Source organism: Staurois parvus, unplaced genomic scaffold (assembly GCF_062004578.1).
Source record: "Staurois parvus isolate SC_StPar_1 unplaced genomic scaffold, SC_StPar_1.0 ptg000005l, whole genome shotgun sequence".
Taxonomy (NCBI): domain Eukaryota; kingdom Metazoa; phylum Chordata; class Amphibia; order Anura; family Ranidae; genus Staurois; species Staurois parvus.
This window is the reverse complement of record NW_028317801.1, coordinates 2,666,299-2,690,453: the sequence shown is the minus strand read 5'-3', so window position 1 is coordinate 2,690,453 and position 24,155 is coordinate 2,666,299. Positions and strand designations below refer to the sequence as shown.

Genomic DNA, 24,155 nt, shown 5'->3' with positions numbered 1-24,155 from the left:
TCCACCTAGGCAAAAGGACTAGCGGACCCCTTACCTTGTGGCGAGCCGAAGCCGACCACCAAGTACTAGGGTCAGGGAGCTCTCCTTAAGAGAGACACCCCCCCCCAGGAACAGGGCCACGCATCCTCACCCTAGACTTCAGGGCAGGCCCGAGGGCCCACACCCTCCATCGTAGTGAGAGAAAAAAACACACACAAATGTAAAAGGTGACAAAACAGTGAGGAAAAATAATTAAATAAGTGGCCTTGCAGTTGTGCACTGGCTAGGCCCTGAGGCCTGTAGCAAAAAAATTGCCCTGGACTTAGCCAAAAGACATAGCCCTAAAAGGCACAGTGCAGAAAAAGTGGATAGAACAGTGACCATGTGCACTTTCCACACTTGGGATCTCACCCCCATGTGTTACTAAGAGCACCCCTGAGGTGACCACTCCCAGTGGGCACTGCTCCGCAGACTCTCTGTTTCCCCGGCCCTGGGCCAGACCAGGGGTACCCATTCAAATCAGGAGGAACTGGGCCCCTCTAGTTTTCCCAGGGGAATTACTCACGGCCCCAACAGCCTGTGGGTGCCTCGGTTTCTCTTCCAGCCGGTACTAACCTTCAGAGCCCCCATCATACCAGCAGGGATACTTTACAGCCAGCCATCCTCGCCTAAAAGCAAGAATGACGGCGGAGCACCCCTACTGGACACTGATAAGAACAGATACTACTTCACCTACAAGACTCTGTTAAGAGCCTTCAGAGTTATGTGTGAACCAGAGAGTCCTTTTAGTTCTGTAAATTGGCCAACCTCTGGTGAGTTTCTCTTCAATAGATTAGGCTTAACTTTGGCAAATCAGGGAGGCACTGTTCTGGAAGGGTCCTTTAGCTCTTTCCTTGCTGCAAGGCTGTATGTCTGCATTAAGGCCCCAGGGCTGGAGCCAAAGCCTAGAGGTTATCACCTCTTTGTGTCTGCAGGCTGTGTTTCTGGAGGCCATGTAGGTCTAAAAGATTCTGCTAGAGTCATCACTGGATTGGATAAAAACCTTATATCCCATTTTATTGCTGCTTCACTCTAAAAGAAGATATATGATGCTCCAGTGACTGCTACCTGAGGAGCTGTTGGATCCCCAAGAAGACATCATTCATTCATTCATTCAATTCATCATTCTACCTTCTCTCATCCTACCTTACCTTAAAGCTTAGAACTTTCAACTCTGCACTTACATCCCTTTTGCATGATAATGTAAGTAATTGACATGGGGACAAGGTAATCCTGAGGCAGAATCCCTCTTACAATTCCAAGACCACTTTAGGCCCATCTAAACATTGGAAAATGAGCTGTAACTCTCATTTAGCAGATGCTCGGGATCCCTGTTACCCTGGTACTACAGTGTCATTGGTTATAAGTGCTGTAAGATGAGACCATCTCACTTGACTTCTCCCCTGTTCAAACTTGTTATTTGCCTATTTAAGGCAAAGAAACAGGATTGTTTTATAGTTTGCCTCTCTGCTGCTGATACAGTAATAACCTTTCCCACTCTTCCATTCACCTGCTGGAGCCAAGCAAAGAGAGTCCTGTGTTTGGGTCACTCAAGGCTGTTGTTTTCAAAAAGGCTTAGGATCCTCCTCCTTATGTCTTGCAATTAACCACTTGACGCCCAGCCACCGCATATAAACGGTGGCAGGGCGGCGCTCGTAGGCAAAAGCACGTTTTAAAACGTGTGCCTACAAAACAGGCAGGGGGCGCGCGCCCGCCCTACCTGTCCCGCGGGTGTCAGCAGCGGGTCCCCGCCGCCGGGTCACGGCCGGTTTTTACCGGCCGTTTTCCCGCGATGAGCGGTGAACACTGACACAGAGCAGGGCTGCATTGTTTACACACAGCCTGCTCTGTGACAGTTCGCCGCCAAGCTGCAGAGGGAGAATACAGTTTCTCTCCCTCGATCAGCTCCCCCCTCCCTCCCCCCATTAAGTACACACCCCCGCCCCTTAGTAAAACACTCCCCTCACACAGTGAACACTAAAAATGTTAACCCCTTCCTCCCCAGTGACATTAGTACAGTTTCAGTGGTTTTTTTTCACTGATCACTTTATTGGTGTCACTGGGGATGTCAGTGACCCCAAGTCAGCTCCCCCCCAGTGTCAAAATGTCCGCCTCAGTCCCGCAGTCCCGCCATAAGTCGCTGGTCGCCGTCATATGTCGCTGATTGCCGCTATATGTCGCTGATCGGCGCCATTATTAGTATAAATAAAAATTAAAAATCCCAGTATCTTTCCCGCCATTTGTAAATGCTATAACTTTCACGTAAACCAATTAATTTACACGTATTGGGTTTTTTTTTAGCAAAGACATGTCGCAGAATGCATTTTGGCAGAAATTTATGACTAAATTTGATTTTTGCATTTTTTTTTACTGGACATGTTTTATAGCAAAAAGTCCAAAATATTGTTTTTTTTTTCCTCAAAATTGTCAACCTTTTTTTTTTATAGCGCAAAAAATAAAAACCGCACAGGCGATCAAATACCACCGAAAGAAAGCTCAATTTGTGGGGAAAAAAAGGATGTAAATTTCATTTATGTACCGTATTGCATGACCACACAATTGTCCGTTAAACTAGCGCAGCGCTGTATAGCAGAAAAATGGCGTAAATTGCAGTATTTATACCATAGTTTGTAGACGCTATAACTTCCACACAAAGCAATCAATATACACTTACTGGAATTTTTTTTACCAAAAACATGTAGCAAAATACATTTTGGCCTAAATTTATAACCAACTTTGAGTTTACTAAATATTTTTTATAGCTGAAAGTAAAAAATATTGTTTTTCTTCAAAATTTTTGGCCTTTTTTTGTTTATAGCGTGAAAAATAAAAAGCGCACAGGTGATCAAATACCACCGAAAGAAAGCTCTATTTGTGTGAAAAAAAGGACGTAAATGTCGTTTGGGTGCAGCATTGCATGACCGCACAATTATCAGTTGAATTAGTGCAGCGCCGAGTAGCAAAAAGAGGCCTGGTCATTAAGGGGGGTAAATCCTCTGGAGCTCAAGTGGTTAATTACTCAGGCTCCAAGCATTACATAGTGGGAAAAAGAATTACATGACCCCTTAAACCTGAATGCTACAGGTAAATGGGACAAAAGGGTAGCAAAGGTAAGGTAAGTATCTATAGTGAGGAAAGGGATATCAAACAAACCTATGAATGTGCAAAAAAAATAGTTAATTCAGCTCCTGCTTATAAACACTTTATTGAATTGAAAACAGAAATAGATTTTTTTTTATTACTGTAGCGTATAAGGGAGAGCTTATGAAGGGTTCAATTTAAGACAAAAAATGCCTCTTTTAAATCTGATTTCCAAAACCTTTACCATCATGGACACTTGGGAAATGAATATATATTAAAAATAAACTTTCCCCATGCTGCATACACTTCTTCTGTATAAAAAGCGATGTGGTGTCGGTACAGTACGTCCTGTGTGCACAGCAGGGCTTCTCATCCTGTTGACATAGCCAGGGCTGTCATTTCAGCACTGAGAATCAGCCCGCTGGAAACTGTCACACGTGGTTGGGACTTTCACAATTGATGCAATGGGAAAATGTGTAACCTGCCAAGAACGTTTATCTGCTTCTCTGACAGCCACGCAGGTGAACAGGAAGTCCTAGGCTCTCAGCAGTTTTCTTACTGATCTTCATGGACACCTTAGTGTGAGATAAAGATGTGGCGGTTACTTCTTTCCAGTGCTGACAGAAGAGATTCACAAGGTGACAGGGATGTGTTAAAAAAATAAGCTATAGAGAGTTAATGTTGAGTGAATATTAGCAAAGTATTCAACCATCAAATGGGTTTTCTGCCCATAGTGTGTTATTGGACCCAAGTAAGGGCCCATATGGAAGAAAAACATATTTGAAATATATTTTTAAAATATTCTTCCCAAATATATTGCCATATATGTGAAACACTACAATTTTGGCCATATTCAATATATTTCAAAATATATTTCAATAAATGTATTCTTCAGTTTTTTGTTTTTTTTTAAAGTCATTTTAACATATATTTTTACATATATTTGTAAATGCATTCCAAAAATGTAGATTTGTATTTTTAAAGACATACAGTATATTTGAAATGTATTTTTAAAAATATTTTTCATATGTTTTGTAAAAAAAAGTATATATATAGTTATTGAAATATATTTTGAAATATATTGAATATGGCCAAAATTGTAGTATTTCAAATATATAGCAATATATTTGGGAAGAATATTTTGAAAGTATATTTCAAATATATTTCTCTTCCATGTGGGGGGGCTAGCCTCCAGGTGAGTCTGCTATTAAATTTTTGTTACATACTGTACAATATTTCATTGCTTTGATAGATTAGAGTAGGACTGCAGAAAGAGTCAATCTGACACAGTGGGCAGTTATTGCATTTATTTTCAAATGTATGCAACTGACATTTTTTTTATTGTACATTGTCTTACTAGAATTTCTAAGTGAAGGGGAATTTTGTGTTTTGTAACTGGTGAGTTCTTTGTTAAAGAGGACCTTCAGCAAGAAATGGAAAAATGAAAATCCGGCAGCTGAAAATGCTGTAACATGCTTGCTTTTATGAAACAGAAACGTGCCTGCCCCTAGAGTCCAGCACACTCTTTTGTGCAGCCAGTTCTCCCCAGGGTTTCTGCTTTTTCATACCGCCATCTTGATTTTGGTTGCTGGCTGTGACTTCCTGATATCTCACATCTGGCTTAACTATTGCGCATGCCCAAGCCACAGCATACATGAGAATGAGGAAGTGGGAGTGGGTACTACAAAAAACTACCCATATTCTGAAAAAAAACCTGCCACTTCTAATGAGGCTGTGGAAATTTTTGAGTAATTTTTGGGTGAAGATCTGCTTTAAGGTCAGGTGACCATTGTGGCATATTTCATCTCTAGTAATAATCGTTTCAAGGCAGGTTTACATATGTGCACTATCACTAGGGTATCTCCAGGATGTGATAAATCTTAATTTAAAAAGATTTCCTCAAGGATGCATGGGTTGGATGTGGATAATGTGGATTAGTAAAAAAAATGTTGTATCCAGTTGAGTAAGTGGGGACCAAAGGGGAGAACAGAAAACAATTAAAGAAGAATTGCCAAATATTTCTTCTGGGGTTAGCCAGAGCTGAGTATCAAAACCAAAATGTGAAGCAAAGTCAATTGGAAACACAAGGCAGGTAGTACACTAGCAAAGTCAGGACAAGCAAGCAGTCAGATTCAAGAAGTCTAGCATATCAGATGTTCGGTTTAAGCAGGTGAAGAGAGATAAGGATTCAGAAACTACAAGGCCTAGGTTAGGTCTCTGGTGCTGAAATATTGTATGATGTAAATTCATAAAGGAAATAAACTCTGTTTTAACCCATGTTTGTTTTTAACCTGCTCACTGATGTGGAGCTAGAGGTTGGCATATAAAAATGAAGGGGGTGGGGGAGTAAGAAGGAGGGAGCCTTGAGATGTAGAGAAGAGTGCAGATAAAGAGCCAGGAGGGGTGTGGAGCTCTTTGAAGGGGCTTGTGTGGTGAGGTCTATGGTCTGAGAGAAAAAGAGACCATGAGCTTGGCAACTTTATGGCACAGCATCCCCCTCTCTGTCACTACCCTTGGATAGGACTTGTTACAAGTTCTTCTTCCATGGCTATGGACTTTATAGGCTTGGGACTAAAGCTATCACAGATTTAAAACATTATATTATTAGTTGCACAGAATGTTGCTCTAAAGCTACAGTATGTACTATATTTTCCTGTTATGAAGAATCCTGCACAGTAATACAGTTTAAGAAAGCCGCATTGCGACTATGTGATACTGCGTGTGATAAATTGCAGACAGTGTGGGCGCAATTGCTTAAAGGCTGCAGTAAAGTCCCACTATGACCAACTGATGGACTGAGTCCATGAATCCTGTGAGTGGTGCTGAGCAACTCCATAGGTCAGTGAAAGTGGTGACCAGGTGGGTTCCCTGTACTACCTGCTAAAATGTGTGGACACCTGTGTCGCACTGGCCCTAGCTTTACTCTGGACCACCACAGAAAATGAGGCTTCTGCATTCAAATGTGAAGCATTTACAAAGCCTACAAAGAGAAATGATGAGTGACCCAACTGGAAACTGGTGAGACATGGTGGTGTTTCAGTGCACCATCCCTGCAAAGCTGCTGAACAAGAGGCCCCCTGTAGCTCCAGGAACTGGGTTAACAACCTGGACACTAAGGGGGTCTCCCAACAAGCAGCTGGCAGCGGGCACACTATTTGACACACCTAGAGAAGTTTCATGCAGCAGAATGTCTAGCTCTGCATGAGACTGTAATAAGGAACTCCTCACCTGATGGAAAGGTAAGTATTTTATCCCTATTGCAAGATGCGGCTGCTTCAATTTTTTTAGAGAAGCAACAGGGTCACTTTAACTACTGCATAGAAAAGACAGATGGCCAGGCTGGTTTTGTTGTCCGCAGAGCTGTGTAGATCTCAGAAGTGAATGGGCAGAAATACTAATCCACCCACCCTTTCACTTCTCTTTCTCCAACTCCCTCCACATTAGGTAAGCAGAGGGTAAAATCTACAGTACACTTCTCAACACTAAAGGGAGTGTACTGATCAATGCCCTGGAGGAGAGACAGACTAACAATGTGTCCCACCATCCCAGATACAACAAAGTGAATTTAACAAATAGTAATAGAGGCTAGGCAGAGTTTACTGGTTGGTATTTGCAGGCTGGGATCAGGGGAACGGGCTAGGAGATTCCAAAGACAAGTCCCTTGTGTCGGATGCCGCTGGTTACAGATTAATTTATACATCACCCATCTGTTAATATGTGGTGCTGTACATTGACAGTATGTTATTTATCTCTCTGAGGAATATGTTTTATGTTCATATATGTCTTTGAAGTGATTTGGATAAAAAGACACATATTCTCTATGAAGTGAAAAGCTATCTGATATACTGTACCTCATTCTTTGATCATCAGGGGGAATCATTTCCACGTGGTGAAGAGGCCCATTCAAGTTCTCAACATGTAAGGTGACAACTGGATTCTCAAAGCCAGCCTAAAATGTAAAATAAAATTAGACTTAAAATCCATTTTTAAATCAAAACCAATCAAGTTGTGAAATGTGGGTTATTTTCTGATATATTCAGTATATACTGTATATATATATATATATATATATATATATATATATATAAAATAGATATAAGATCAATGACTTATGAATGTCCACCGTTCTGTACTTTAAGGTCTCATGCACACTGGGCATAAAAGATGCAGCTTATACAGGCTTCTGGCGTTTTTTTCTTCAGCCTATATAAGCAACTCTAAGTCAGCCTATGTGTCCATGCACATTTGGGCTTTTACAGGCATATTTGCGGAAGAATGTTTTTGGACTGAAAAAAAAAAATCACTAGTGTGTTTTTGAGAGAAGCTTTCAGGCAGAAAAAAACTGCTGGACATGAATAAATGTGATGTTTAGGAGCTTTCAGCATTTTCAAGTGTACATTGATTATAGTGAAAAATGAACAGAGAGGAATGTTTTGGAAACAATCGTTTATAAAAGCAAATGCCCATAAACTCTCATAATCGCTTGTGCAATATGAGCCACTAAGAGCGTTTTGATGCTGCTTTTTCTGCCAGAAGTTCTGGCATTTTTTCAGCTTCTTTTTTCAATCTATTAGAACCCTGATGTCTCCATAAAGTACCTGTCACCTGCCCAATGCTACCATATTGGGGTTTATTAACCCTTTATGATAGCAATCCAGTAAAAACAGATAAATAAATAAAAAAAAAGTTTAAAATTCTAATAAAATGTATTACAAAAAAATTGTCATAACCCCCCCCCCTTGCCGCGCACACATGCACAAACACAAAGAAATGGTCAGGATGCGTATGCATAGGTAAACCACAGTCACACCACATGGGTGTCATACCGCTGCAAAAGCAATAATTTTCCCAAAGGAGCTCACAGTTAACTCTAAACTAATGAGCTGTAAAGTCTTTTAAATGTCACCTATGACGATTTCTGGGTGCTATAGTTCTTTGCAGAGGTGCGCTCACTTTTAAGACTTGGTATGTTTGGTATCTATTTACTTGATGCAACCACATCTTGTATGTTTTACCAAAAAATGGGTATTATCCTGTGTGTGTTTACACTAACATTCAGATTATTATATTTTTTCCTGAAAATTTGCATTTAATAAACAGTTGCGCAAATATCATCTAACAAAAAAATTTTGCAACTATCATCTTTTTATTCTACAGGACTTCTGCTTTTAGAAAATACGAGGGGCATTCAAGTCAAACTGGTACTTTTAATTTTACAGGTATAAAAAGGGATGCTTGCGTAGTGGTACTACATGCAGTAGTAAGTGGCAAGTGTGTCCTATTACTGAAAGGTGGTGCACATGTTGTGGGCCAGTCCAGAGACCGTTAATCAAGATTGCAGACAACACTGTTAGTGCGTGCGTGGAACAGAGTCTGGTGCTGACGTTTCTTGTGAATGAAGGCGTAAAACCTGTGGATATTTACAGAAGACTTCAAGCAGAGTACGGTGATGAGACATTCAGTCGCAGTAAGACATTTGAATGGTGTAAACAGTTCAAAGATGGCCATACATCCATCAGTAACAATCCCATCTGTGGTGGTTCCCAGTCCACAGAAGTCATTCCTATGAACATTCAACGTGTGGAACGCATGATCCTAGATAATCAACGCCTAACCTGTTGTGAGATTGCATACATTTTGAACAATTGCATATGCAGATAAAGTGATGGCATGTGTTTTAGGGCCCAAATGTGGCATTATACATGTGGATTTTCTACCTTGTGGTGCCACTATCAACTGCGAATATTACTGTCGTGTCCTGAGTGATGTGCATACCTGTCTGCTGAAAAAAACAGCCTGGTTTGATCACAAGAGCGTCCTGTTTCTTCAGGACAATGCACAAGCAATTCGGCTTGGAGGTATTGCCATATCTCCGTTATAGCCCAGACCTTGCTCCGAGTGATTTCCACCTGTTTTTACCCGTAAAAGAGTTCCTCGGAGGTCAGCATTTCAGAACTGATGACAAAGTGATGCAGGCTGTCCTAGGATGGTTCAGGCATACCAAAATCTTTCTATGCTAAAGCTTTCCAGGAATTAGTTAAATGCTTGGATAAGTGTATAAATGTAGCAGATGGGTATGTTGAAAAATAAATGCAGTTAACACTCCATGAAATTTACTTTTTTATTATATAAATGCGAAAGTCCCGGTTTGACTTGAATACCCCTTGTTTATAATGCTCTGGGAGTATAAGTCATTTTATTGCCAAAAATTATGATTTTTACATGCGTGCAAAAAATTTTAATTTCTCTAGAGCCAAACTGGTTAAACTCAAGAACAAACATGCAATACATTACAGCTTACCAGTCCTTAGATATCATGGGCACATTTGTTTTATTGTTTTCAGGCTTCTTTTTTTTTTTTTAACAAAATCAACAGTATTTAGCACTAATGAAGGGGAACAAAGCATGCTAGATACTAATAGAGGGAGTCTTTAAGAGATTGGATGAATAAAACTAATGGCATCCAGATGCATTATTGGATGGAATTGTTTTTTTTAAATCTGAAAAAATATATCTTTGTTACTAAAGCTGTATTAGTGGACTCCTAAGGAATGTTGAAAACTCTCCTTTAAGACCCCATGCACACTTGACGTTTTGATAACACTTGTAACATTAGCTGCGTAAAGTTACTTTAAAAACGTGAGTTTTTCAGCTTTTTTTTAGCATTTTTGCATTAGAGTGTAGTGCCGTTTTGCCGTAATTAGTGGTGTCTTCCCACATTGTTCTGCATTTGCAGCGTTTATTAGCATTATTGTTTACAAGAAAAATGTTTTTTTGATCAAAAAAAGTACAAAAATGGCGGTTTGTGGAGTTTTACCACGTTTTACTGTGTTTTGCTGCGTTTTTCAGTGTTAGAGTGTTTTTACAGCTGAAAAACTCCTCTAGAAACCAACTAGTTTTAGGTTTTTTTTCCAGCCAAAAAACGTTGATTACAGCCTATGTGTGCATGGACACATAGGATAACATGTTGGGGAGTTTATTAACTGTAGAAAAAACGTCAAATCATAGGATAACATGCTGGGGAGTTTATTTGTAGAAAAGAAACATCAAACACCAAAAACAGCAGCTGTAAAAACATCCAGTGTGCATAAGGGCTCAAGGGTTCACCTTTAAAAAATATTTATACTGTTGGTACTTGTAGTTCATTAATTCATTAATGTGAATGAATGACATGGACTCTATGTGGCCACACTCTCTTCAAAAAGTGACAGCTGGTAGGGGGAACTTTTCCCCATACTGCTGTCACAAAAAGGCAGCAGATAGCGGAGTGACTGAAGGAGCAGGAACATGTTACATGTTCCACACTAAAAACAGGTGGAACATGTAACATGTTTCCGAAGGTGAACTTTTCCTTTAATGAAACATTCTGAAAACCTGAAGGCCGAGATAATTTTGTGCCTGGGCCGCCGTTGATTGCACATCATTGATGTTTACATCTTCCTTGCTTGAGTCATTCTGAAAACCTGAAGGCCAAGATGATTCTACACCGCTGCCACCACTGAATGAACAACTCATTTAGCGGGAGATGTAAAAATCGATAATGTGTACTCAGCGGTGGCGACACAGAATAATCGCAGCCTTCAGTTATTCAGAAAGACGAAAGAAGACGTCATTCCATGCTGGTACTTTATGCAGCTAAATGCTACAGACTGGAGCATGTGAATGGGCCCATAGTATACAATACCCAGGGGCGGACTGACCATTCGAGCACTGCCCGAGGGCCCGAGGTCAGTAGGGGGCCCCATGAAATGTCCCTGGTACCTTTTAAAGGCTTTTTTGGGTGTACTTTGAGTGTGGGCAAAGACACAGGGGCCCCATTATCCCCTATTGTCCGGGGCCCCATGAGTTGTCAGTCCGCCCCTGACAATACCACTGCGTTCGGATCAGTATACATTACCCATCTGAACACAATGTAGTCTATGCCCATGTGCATGAGCCCGTACACTACATAAATCGAGTTACGAAAAAAGGAACTACGCTTGTCTTTTTTAAATGTAGTAAATGATTTATTTTGATCTTTTCTGGCATATTTCAGTCATAAGAGATCCAAGTGAAATGGAGACAATGAAGCTGGAAGCCCGGGACTGATCCATCCGGCTGCACTGTGCATTTATATAAAGCTCTCAGCTCTCCTCATGTGTAAGTTCTACCCAGATCTCTTCCTGACAGAAAGCTGTGATACCGGAGCACCGAGGGACTTGTGTTCCTCTCATCAATCTGGCAGTACTGCATTTTGTGAGCATGATACATGAGGGGTGTGAGGGAAGGTGTCAGGAAATAAAGAAGAGATTTAAGATGAGTGCTCCTGTTATTTGATGCTACGGTTCTGGAATAAAGATGTCTGGGTTTAGAAGCCATTATGTCTCCTGACAATTACACTAAATCCAGCGCTGATTTTCATGGGGTCAACAGTGCTGCACTCTCCTAAATAAAAAAAAAAAATGAAAAACTGCAGACATTTATTTTCTTCAGTGAAGTGTCCCTCTGTGAACTTATACCAGAAATTTAAAGGGCTTGTTCACACCAGCCTGCACATTAGGCCCCATTCACACTTGAATGTTTTTCTGCTTGTTTTCCTGCGCCTGACTAGGCTTAACACGCATAATATAATTCTCCCTGTTCACACTATGCTCAGCCGCCCTACACTCTATATCCTAAATGCTTAGCACTTCTGCCTGGCAGTACTAGGGTCGTTGGTTCAAATCCCAACCACGGCACCACCTGCCTGGAGTTTGTATGTTCTCCCTGTGCCTGCGTGGGTTTCCTCTAGGTACTCCAGTATCCTCCCACACTCCAAATGCTGGTAGGTTAATTGGATCCTGTCTAAATTGGCCCTAGTATATGTATTTATGAATGTGAGTTAGGGACCTTAAATTGTACGCCGATTGAAGGTTAGGAACTGATGTGACTGTACAATATATATATGTAGAGCTCTGTGTAAAATTGACGGCGCTATATAAATACCTGCAATAAATAATAAATAAATAATATCATATGCTCCAAAAAAAAGCTTTTTGTTGAGCAGTTTTAGATGTTTTTGGTCCCACAGACTTCAATGAGAATGTCTGTATACCTGTAAGAGCTCCTTTCCTCCTATAGAGCTGCTCTCCTCCCCTTGTCCAGCCCAGGAAACAACCCCCCAAAAGCTTATTACATGTGCAAAAATGTTAGTAAAATGCCTTGTTATATACCTGGAAAATGCAGGAAAAAACACTTCCATGTTACCAGCAAAACTGTGTTAATGCCGGCTAAAATGTCTACACAATGGTGAGAGCTTTCTTCTGGTGGTGTTTAATCACCAATGGGTTTTTTATTTTTTGTTATATAAACGAAAAAATGCTGAACATTTAATAAAAAAAAATGTTTTTCTTACTTTCTGTTATAAAATTTTGCAAACAAATAATCATTCTTTCTAAATTTAGCCCAAAGTGTATTCTGCTACATTTCTTTGGTAAAAATAACCCAAATCCATGTATAATATTTAGCGTGTAGGAAAGTTAGAGTCTACAAACTATGGGATTTATAGTGTGAAAAACAATCAGTCCTGATGTACTGATGGATCTAATTTCTTGAGGCGCTAAAGTTCCGGGACAGAATAAATACCACCCAAAAAATAAATACATATTTTTTTCAATTTTTGTAAACTCTTTTCTTTTTTAAATTTTTTTTAAATTTGTTTACATTTGCTTTTTACGTTACACATTTTTTTTACTGCCATCAGAATAGTTCTAGTAACACTGTTCTACTCTGGGGGAGGTGGGGTAGGAAATGGCGATCAGGGATTTTTTTTTACACTAATATGGCTTATAACAGTGAATGCCTTTCATTCATAACAGTTTGATTATTATAGTGATGCTGTAATTGGCTACAAATAATCACAAGGTACAGGGTGCCAAGTACCATGTGATAGCTGTTGGCCAATCACAGCATCACAATAGCAAGCATGCTGTCATGAATGGAATCCATTCATGATAGTTTTGCATACATTGTTATCATGTGATCACCATGATTCAAGTCTGCTCATCACAGCACATTGTGAAGCACTGTGCTTCGATGACATGCTGTGCCGTGCGTTGCACTGCATGAAAAATGCAGACATGCTAATTTTTGTGCAGAACACCAAAGAATGCCACACAATGTTATGGCGTAAACTGGGCACATTGACTACAAAGGTTTTATGTGTGCCTTTGCAATAAAATGAAACTAAAGGGGTTAAGGTTACCTTTCCATTGCTCCTTCACCGGCATCTTCTTCTGTGTGCCAGTTTTAAGCCATCATCAGATGACATCACATTCCCATTCCAGCACACAGAGACCATCCTGTCTCTGTAAGCTGAGCTGCACATGCACAGCTCAGTTTACAGCTCCGGAGAAGACAGCAAACAGGCAGGTAGACAGTGCATGTCTCTTCTGCCATAAAAGTCTGCCTGATCCATGTTTATTACATCTAAATGTAAGTTCCGCTTTAAGCCTGTGTTGATCTTTGAATATTAACACAGCTCAGTCGATATGATGTGAATGAGCCCTAAAAAGTTTCTTTGAACTATTGGCTCTTCCTCTGTTTCTAATGTAGAGAGGCAAATGTATGAAACAATTGTCTTGCAAAATATATGAGATACATACACATAGGGGTTGATTTACTAAAGGCAAATAGACTGTGCACTCTGCAAGTGCAGTTGCTCCAGACCTTAGTAAACGTATTTATTTTATTTTTTATTTATTTCAGGTAGTTATATAGCGCCATCAATTTACGCAGCGCTTTACATATATATTGTACATTCACATCTGTCCCTAACCCTCAAGGAGTGTACAATCTAAGGTCCCTAACTTACATTCATACATACACATACTAGGACCAATTTAGACAGCATCCAATTAACCTACCAGCATGTCTTTGGAGTGTGGGAGGAAACTGGAGTACCCGAAGGAAACCCACGCAGGCACAGGTGGTGCCATGGTTGGAATTTGAGCCAAAAACCCTAGTACTGCCAGGAGGAAGTAAATGAGGTAAAGCTTCCCTTTGCCAAGAATACCCAATCACATGCAGGGAAAAAAAACTGAATTTTTGCATGCACATGATTGGATGATGGAAGTCATCAGAGCTTCTGCTCATTTACTATGCTCTGGAGCAATTGCACTTGCGGAGTGCAAAAGCACTTTGCAAAGTGCACAGTCTATCTGCCTTTAGTAAATCAACCCCAAGTGGAACTTCAGTCAAAACTTTTTCTTATATTCTTGCTGAATAAAAAATGGGTATAACCTCTGTAGGGTTTTTACTTTTGTAAGTGCATGAGGCCTTAATGATCTGCTTTTACTTTTTTTTTTACTGAATATGGATTTTATGCTGTGAACGTTGATTACTTTAGGCCCAGTGTTATCAAATGTAGGCACTGTTGTTATTTGCTGTTTATACAGATATTATTAATTAACATGGACATTACAGCCCTTGTATTACTATATGGCATTGTATCATTTTATATGTACATAAAATCTACATATTACTTTTAATTGCAAACTATTTTAAAGATGTACTCTAATTAATGATACAATGCGCCTTTACTGCAAAGAAATTGGACATCTGTATTCATTAACTGGCCAGAGAGTAATATTAATTAAGTTATCATGAAATTAAATATGAACCCAGCACAATGTTCGGGCGAGTCTTTATGCAAGCATGTACTTCTTGCTGTGATATACGGCACCAATTTCCGCGAGCCTACTTGTGAATTAATTAAGTCAACAAATTTCATTTCATCAGCTTCCAAGTGTTGGCTGGTGATACAACGTTTGTTTCCAAAGCCTGAATCAGATAGCTGTTTGCCAAGCTACACCTGTCTCTGTAGCAGACATTTTATTTTCAATCTAGCTGGGTGTGTATTCTTTATTAATAGCTTACCTCCACCGAATTAAAAGCAGCAATATTTTTTGAAATGCGCAATCAAGTTTCAGAAAGCCATGTCTTACCTTTGGATAATGATAATTTCTGACGGTTGGGTAGACTGATCCAGTGTACACTGGAATCTCCATGCTGGGGACTTTGGTGTCATTGATTGTTGCATACGCTAATCTGGCGCCATCTGGAGCCCACCAGTGAGCAATGTGACTTTTAAATATTTCCTCTGTAAACAAGCAGAAAATGACATCGGTATAAGAATTTCATGATTGAACACATTGGAAAGTTCATCAAAGCGGAACTCAAGGCAGATATACTATATATATATATACATATATATCACTAATTAGACATTTTAAAATCAGTAACGTGGTATTAAACCCATAAACAAAAGAATGTATTATATTGCAGCTTACCAATCCTTACAAGTGGTGGCTGCATTTGTTTTTGTTCTGTCCCAGTTACCAGTATATGTATTTTTTCTGTGTTGTATTGAACTTACTGTTTTATATTATGTGGACATCTAGTGGTGGTTTACCACCACTACAACTTGTTTACTTTCTGTGATTTGGTATCTAACTCTGTCCTCCCTTCCTGTATGGCGATAGTTAGTTCCTTTCTAGCTATGTTTTTTCTATGTTCGTTCCCTCATTGTTAGTACTTTCCAGAGACAAGGCTTATGAAAGTCATTGTCTTCTCAGACTTTAAAAGTAATAATTTATCTTCTGTAGTGTAATTAGCTGAAGTAAAATTGTATTAGATTCAACTGAGTCTTATTGAAAAGCTAAGCTGAGTGTGGATGGTGCTAAGTCAACAGGCAACCATGCTGTCCAGACAGATTGGGGTTTATTTACTAAAGCTGGAGAGTCCAAAATCAGACTCCCTTCTGCATAGAAACCAATCAGCTTCTAACCTCAGCTTGTTCAATGAAGCTTTGGCAATGAAACCTGGAAGCTGATTGGTTTCTATGCAGAAGGGAGTCTGATTTTGGACTCTCCAGCTTTAGTAAATAAACCCCATTGAGTCTAACCGTAGGTTCACACCTATGCAGGTTGCCTTTGATGCATTGCATTTTGCGTTTTTGCACTTGCGTTTTCTCTGCATTTTTTTTTTACTTTTCTTGTTGCTAGGCGGATTTTAAATGCAAAACACATCAAAAACATCCAAAACGTGGCAAAATCGCATAAAAATAGCAGCAAAAATTAAATACGTGCTTTTCTGCAGCGTTCCCGTGGAAGTCTATAGAGCCAAAAATGCAACGTTTTGCATTCAAAAAAGTCCCTGACCTTTTCAGGTCTTCTTCTTCCCTCAGCCAGGGCATTGAAAATGGGTCGTGGATGGGTGTTCCAGCATGAAAATGACCCAAAACACACGGCCAAGGCAACAAAAACGTTCAGTGTGCATGAGGCCTTATGTGTCCTTCTACATTCCTACACACACTAGTTACAGTCACAGCAAAACTAATATTACTTGGCTCCAAAGAGAAACTAAATAACTTGTATAATGCAGTTACCTTAGCTTTTACTGGCCTAGAACAAGCTTGAGTGCGCATGCATGGGACCTGGTAGGCTTCAGGAAGACATGCAGTCACCCAGGTCATTCTGATAATGAGCAGATAGATACTGTGGTAAGCACACTTGGAATAAGGCTCCATGCACACTAGCTTAAAAAACACCAGTGCTCTTGACAGGAAAAAATAATAATTTTGAGCGTTTAGCAGTATATACAGTAGAGGAAATAAGTATTTGATCCCCTGCTGATTTTGAATGTTTGCCCACTCACAAAGAAATGATCAGTCTAAAAAGCGAATGGTAGGTGTATTGTAACACTGAGAGACAGAATAGCAATAAAAAATTCAAAGGAAATGCATGTCTAACAAATTATGCACTGATCTGCATGTTCATGACTGAAATAAGTATTTGATCCCCTATCATTCAGCAGGATTTCTGGCTACCAGGTGTCTTTCATACAGGTAACAAGCTGACATTAGAAGCAGTCTCTTAAAGGGAGTGCTGCTAATCTCATTTTGTTACCTGTAGAAAAGACACCTGTGTACAGGAGCAATCAAACAATCAGATTCCAAACTATCCACCATGGCAAAGACCAAAGAGCTGTCCAAGGATGTCAGGGACAAGATTGTAGACCTACACAAGGCTGGGCTGGGCTACCAAACTATCGCCAAGCAGCTTGGTGAGAAGGTGACAACAGTTGGTGCAATCATTCGCAAATGGAAGAAACACAAATCAACTGTCAGTCTCCCTAGGTCTTGTGCACCATGCAAGATCTCACCTCATGGAGTGTCAATGGTCATGAGGACAGTGAGGAATCATCCCAGAACTAAATGTGAGGATCTTGTCAATGATCTCCACGCAGATGGGACCACAGTCACCAAGAAAACAATTGGTAACACACTACGCCGACAAGGATTGAAATCCTGCAGTGCCTGCAAGGTCCCTCTGCTCAAGAAAGCACATGTACAGACCTGTCTGAAGTTTGCCACTGAACATCTGAATGATGCAGAGGAGGACTGGTTGAAAGTGTTGTGGTCAGATGAGACCAAAATTGAGCTCTTTGGCATCAACTCAACTCGCCGTGTTTGGTGGAAAAATGCTGCCTATGACCCCAAGAACACCATCCCAACTGTCAAACATGGTGGTGGAAACATTCTGCTTTGGGGGTGTTTTTCTGCTAAGGTTACAGGACAACTGCACCGCATCAAAGGGATGATGGACGGGGCAATGTACCGTCAAATCTTGGCTGAGAACCTTCTTCCCTCAGTCAGGGCATTGAAAATAGGTTGTGGATGGGTGTTCCAGCATGACAATGACCCAAAACACATGGCCAAGGCAACAAAGGAGTGGCTCAAGAAGAAGCACATTAAGGTCCTGGAGTGGCCAAGCCAGTCTCCGGACCTTAATCCGATTGAAAATCTGTGCAGGGATCTAAAAGTTTGAGTTGCCAAACGTCAGCCACCAAACCTTAATGACTTGGAGAGGATCTGCCAAGAGGAGTGGGCCAAAATCCCTCCTGAGATGTGTGCAAACCTGGTGGCCAACTACAGGAAACGTCTGACCTCTGTGATTGCCAACAACGGATTTGCCACCAAGTACTAAGTCATGTTTTGTGAAGGGGATCAAATACGTATTTCCCTCATGAACATGCAAATCAGTGCATAATTTGTTAGACATGCATTTCTTTTGAATTTTTTGTTGCTATTCTGTCTCTCAGTGTTAAAATACACCTACCATTCGATTTTTAGACTGATCATTTCTTTGTGAGTGGGCAAACATTCAAAATAAGCAGGGTATCAAATACTTATTTCCTTCACTGTATATGGGACCCTTGCTTTGCCTACAAAGGTTTTGTACTGCTGTCCATCCTGCCAGACAAAAGAACTAGGTTAGTGACATGATTTTCTCTATTGCAGTTAAGCAACACATCTTGGTCACCTTCCTACCCCCAGCTTTGGATTGGACAGTGCATAAGCAGCAGACTGTCATCGCTCTCCTTTCTCCAGCACACTTGACTGTCCTTTCCTCTCCAGACTGAGAGATTCTGTACAGGAAATTACAAAATGCTGACCCCAAGTCACATTCAGGTACGTTTAGTAATTGCATTTAAAAAATTTTTTCATGATTTTTCATCAATACATGACAGTATTAATGTGTGTATTTTATGCCTGCCTGAAAAGTATATAGTCTACTATAGGTACTGGTACACCTTCAACTGGTATACTGGTATACTGTGTATTTGAGAATTTTGTAGGTAGAAGGGTAATATAGATTATATTTTATATATAGAAAAAAATCAATCAATCTATGCTTGGAGCTAGAGATAAGTGCCAGCTATCAGTGCAGCCATCGGCTTGCTAGCTGCGTTGCCTGACAGCCATGTTTGTGTGGAGGGGGGTTCCATATAGCTATCCTTCCACAGCAGGAAGTTGGAACAAAGTACTATACGTACATTGTCCCCTGGAGGACAGAACACTGCAATAAAAAAAGAAAGAAAGAAAACTACTTCCCACAATGTAGTTTAGCCTTAGTGCCCAGTTGCCATTTGCATTATTCTGTCTTGGTCTGGAATGCTCCCTATCAGTACTCCACAGTCTTACAAAATGATTGTATGACAGTGTAGTGTGTACATGCATTGAATTACATGCTAAAGCTGCTTCTATCTACTGATAAAAGAAAGAAAGGGATGATTAAGTCATGAACACAAAACACAAATCTTTTTCAGTCTCCATCATATCCTATGCTTATTCCCAGAAGTTATCAACCATAGGGTTTAACAATGCCCCCAGATGACCATTGGCTATGCAGCCACCAACCACCAATAAAATTCCTCCACAAAAGCACCTGGACTGGCTGAGGATACCTATGAAGAAAAAAAACGAAACCAGCACCAGCATATGTTGGGCAAATCAAAAGTGAGCTGCCTAAAAAGTCAAACCCAGCCAACGAGACAGCCAGAGTATGTCTAAAGCACTCAAGGAGTGCCAATTCATAGTGTCTTATACAGATAAAAAGGGTAATTCATTTACTAGTGCAAGAAAAAAGTTATATATATATATATATATATATATATATATATATATATATATATAAAAAATATATATATTCTCAGAGAAAGAGAGAGAGATGGAGCTAGACAAGGTTGCATTAACATTAAACCATAAAAAAAATAAAAAAACCCAATGTATATACTGTAGTTATATTTTTTGCCCTATGCTGAAAATTAAACCTAGATTTACTACTTACACGATTGTAATACCTGGTCGTGTACCACTGCAATTTGGTCAGTCCAGGATACCTGAATACATACACGGACTGACCTGAGGCCTGCTATAAATAGAGATTTTAGCAGCTCCCTACAGTTACCAGGAACAACTTTCCATTTCAAGGGACGTAGTGACATTTTATAACAGTGGACTGAACTGATAAAACAGAAACTTTCCTAGAAAATGGGGATGTTTAGTCACCTTAGTAAGAGTTTCATAAAGCACTGAAAGACTGCTAAGATCGCTTTAACACTTACAAATCATTTTTTAAATTTCACTTTGACTAGTGTAAAAAATAAAAAAGTATTTCAGCCAATCCAAGATGTCAAGCAGGCATGATGAAGGCAGCTAGCCAGAACAAAATGGAAATTAATGATGTCTGACTGAGACACAGAGGGATTGAATTACTAAAGGTAAATAGGCTGTCATTTTTCAAGGAAATTTGCACTTTTCAAGGGAATTTTTTCTTAGCTTAGTAAATATGGTGAAGCTCTGCTGACTTCTATCATCCAATCATGTGCAAGCAAAATACTGTTTTTTAAAAATTTCCCTTACACATGAATGGGTACTGTTTCACCACATTCACTAAGCTAAGGACAAATTCCCATGCAAAGAGAACAGTCTATTTGCTTTTGGTAAATCAACTCCAGAATATATACTTTCACTTTTTGTAGGCAAAGGTCACAACTAAGGAGAAACACCATTTGTTGCCACAGTGACCAATCCGAAAAAAATTATTTTCTGTATTCAATATATATATACAGTCATGGCCGAAATTGTTGGCACCCTTGATATTTCTCCAGGAAATCATGTATTTCTCACGAAACGTATTGCATTAACACATGTTTTGCTATACACATGTTTATTCCCTTTGTGTGTATTGGGACAAAACAAAAAAAGGGAGGAAAGAAAGCAAATTCGACATAATGTCACACAAACCTCCAAAAATGGGCTGGACAAAAGTATTGGCACCCTTTCACAACTGCGGATAAATAAGAATGTTACAAGCATGTGATGCTCCTGTAAACTCACCTGGGGCAAGTAACAGGTGTGGGCAATATAGAAATCACACCTGAAAGCAGATAAAAAGGAGAGACGTTCACTTAACCTTTGCATTGTGTGTCTGTCTGTGCCACACTAAGCATGGACAACAGAAAGAGGAGACGAGAACTGTCTGAGGACCTGAGAACCAAAATTGTGGCAAAATATCAACAATCTCAAGGTTACAAGTCCATCTCCAGAGAACTAGATTTGCCTTTGTCCACAGTGCGCAACATTATCAAGAAGTTTGCAACCCATGGCACTGTAGCTAATCTCCCTGGTCGTGGACGGATGAGGAAAATTGATGAAAGATTGCAACGCAGAATAGTCCGGATGGTGGATAAGCAGCCCCAAACATGTTCCAAAGACATTCAAGCTGTCCTGCAGGCTCAGGGAGCATCAGTGTCAGCGCGAACTATCCGTCGACATTTAAATGAAATGAAACGCTATGGCAGGAGACCCAGGAGGACCCCACTGCTGACACAGAGACATAAAAAAGCAAGACTACAGTTTGCCAAAATGTACTTGAGTAAGCCAAAAGCCTTCTGGGAAAACGTCTTGTGGACAGATGAGACCAAGATAGAGCTTTTCGGTAAAGCACATCATTCTACTGTTTACCGAAAACGGAATGAGGCCTACAAAGAACAAAACACAGTACCTACGGTAAAATATGGTGGAGGTTCAATGATGTTTTGGGGTTGTTTTGCTGCCTCTGGCACTGGGTGCCTTGACTGTGTGCAAGGCATCATGAAATCTGAGGATTACCAAAGGATTTTGGGTCGCACTGTAGGGCCCAGTGTCAGAAAGCTGGGTTTGCGTCCAAGATCCTGGGTCTTCCAGCAGGACAATGACCCCAAACATACGTCAAAAAGCACTCAGAAATGGATGGCAAAGAAGCGCTGGAGAGTTCTGAAGTGGCCAGCAATGAGCCCAGATCTAAATCCCATTGAACACCTGTGGAGAGATCTTAAAATTGCTGTTGGGAAAAGGTGTCCTTCCAATAAGAGAGACCTGGAGCTGTTTGCAAAGGAAGAGTGGTCCAAAATTCCGGGTGAGAGGTGTCAGAAGCTTATTGATGGTTATAGGAAGCGACTGATTTCAGTTATGTTTTCCAAAGGGTGTGCAACCAAATATTAAGTTAAGGGTGCCAATACTTTTGTCCAGCCCATTTTTGGGGTTTTGTGTGACATTATGTCATATTTGCTTTTCTGCCTCTGTTTTATATTTGTTCCAATACATACAAAGGGAATAAACATGTGTATAGCAAAACATGTGTTAATGCAATACCTTTTTTGTGTGAAATACTTGATTTTCAGGAAAAATATCAAGGGTGCCAACAATTTCGGCCATGACTGTATATATATATATATATATATATATATATATATACATACACATCTAGTATCTGTTAGAAACATAGTATTGTGTTATTATAATCTAAGTGTCTAAAAATTGTTCTATAATTGGGATCTTTTTCCTTTTTGTGTTGCAGAGAAAATAGCACAGGCCGTAAATTGTAACACAGATTTCCTGAGATATCATCAGGAGTAATCAATTACTAGCAGAGGACAAAGAGAAATCCCATATGTGTGATAATAACAGATTGAGAAAGAGGACTGTAGCACAAAGCAACGCATCAGACTAAAAATCTCCCATTTGTACATACTCAGTGCTTTATATAGCAGCTTCCATCAGGCATTCACTCTGTACACATCACTCATATCCACTAATAACAGAATACAGACTGTGTATTGTTTGTAATAGACAATTAATCCAGATCAAAATAGCAATTCAGCTTGCAGTCTATTGATTATTACTGTACATTAAGAATGTCACTTTATCAGTCTGTATGTGTAAACTATACTGGAAAATAATAGTCACTAAACTCAGAGATATGAACTTTAAAAGGCAATTTATTTTCATAAAGAAACACTTTTTTTCTTGTAAGACCATAAATATGTTTCACACTGGTATAGCACTGCAATCAAAATGAGTATTGGGGTTGATTTACTAAAGGAGTAAAGGCTATAGTTTACGAAGCTTAGTAAATAAGATGAAGCTGTGTCCATGGCAATTTTCCCAGCATGTCATAGCAGAAGTCCTCTTTTAACCCTGGTTCACATCTGTGCGGTTGGTGCCGCTGCAGATCCACACAAAATAAGGAAATAAGGAGAGAGTATGATTTTTCGCCCTTGGGGGGTATATATTGTATATATCTCATATTTAGGGCTTCCCCATAAATCAACTTAGGAGACATGGACTTTGCCCCTTTGAGCTGGTTTTGATTACCTTGTGATAATAGATTTGATAATGTCTTGTTTGTGAATACTTATTATTACAACTGCTATAGTTTAAGGTTAATGTCACTGATATTTGTTCTGTCTGGAATGCCGCCCAAATAAACATCTTTTCCTCTAGCCTTGGTGTGTGGTGGGTACATTATTACTTGAAGGATCGTTATCACTAGTCACCAGGGAACCCAATCATCCAGCGGCTCCTTTGGAGGTAAGATGCATGTTACCTCCCTCTCCAAACTACCACTGGAGGTAGATTTACTAAAGAATTAGAGAATTCTTATTTTACAAAGTGAAGTTCACCTTGCAAGCTGAATGCTCACTCAAATAAGTGAATGAGTCTGTATTAACTTTAATCAGTATTTACTTTAATCATCCACTCATGAAAACAAAAAAACCTTTTCTTTTGATTCACTACACACTGGATTGGGTACTCCAACTGAAGAGTTTTATCTTATTTATTAAAGCTGAATTCCTGCAAAAAAATGTTTTTGGAAATTCACACTGTAAAAATAAATGACCACTAATGAAGTGTGCTCCCTTTGTGTAGAATGCTGCATTGGGGAAAACTGGTAGTTTTGTTCAGCCCTTATAGCACAATAAACAGCAAATATTCAGTTCTGAGACTCAAAGTCCTGGCTGGAATACAATGATCATAGCAGGTCACTCGCTCGTCCATTGAGAAAAAGTTTTTCATTCTTTTCACAGAACACAAGATGTTCTGTGATTGGAAGATGTGCAGGTGAAAGTCAAAATCCCCCTTCCTCCAATCATAGAATGCCTTGCATTCTGTGAAAAGAATACAAGATGTTTTCCCAATGGATGATGTGCCAAGGGAGTGACCCGCTATGATCAGTGTACTCCAGCCAGAACTGTGAGCCTCAGAGTCAGACATTCAGCATTTCCTATACTGAGTGTTAAATGAAAATAAAAGATTTCCAATTGCAGCAGCATACACAAACGACACACACATCATTAGGGGTCATTTATTTTTACTTTTTAAATGTCCAAAAATAGTTTTTGGCCACAGTTCAACTTTAAGCTCAATGAAC

At 39.8% G+C, this 24,155-nt stretch overlaps 1 protein-coding gene across 3 annotated transcripts in view; it reads right to left on the bottom strand.

Moving 5' to 3' along the window:
• DPP6 (dipeptidyl peptidase like 6) overlaps positions 1-24,155 on the bottom strand; it is a 1,666,940-nt gene that overhangs the window by 146,421 nt on the left and 1,496,364 nt on the right. For all 3 annotated transcript variants that reach the window (XM_089692326.1, XM_089692191.1, XM_089692252.1), the window contains exons 9-10: positions 15,063-15,217; positions 6,951-7,048 (exon numbers count right to left, since the gene is read on the bottom strand). In XM_089692326.1, coding sequence (XP_089548452.1) covers positions 6,951-7,048; positions 15,063-15,217 — 253 coding nt within the window. The remainder of the gene's footprint in view (positions 1-6,950; positions 7,049-15,062; positions 15,218-24,155) is intronic.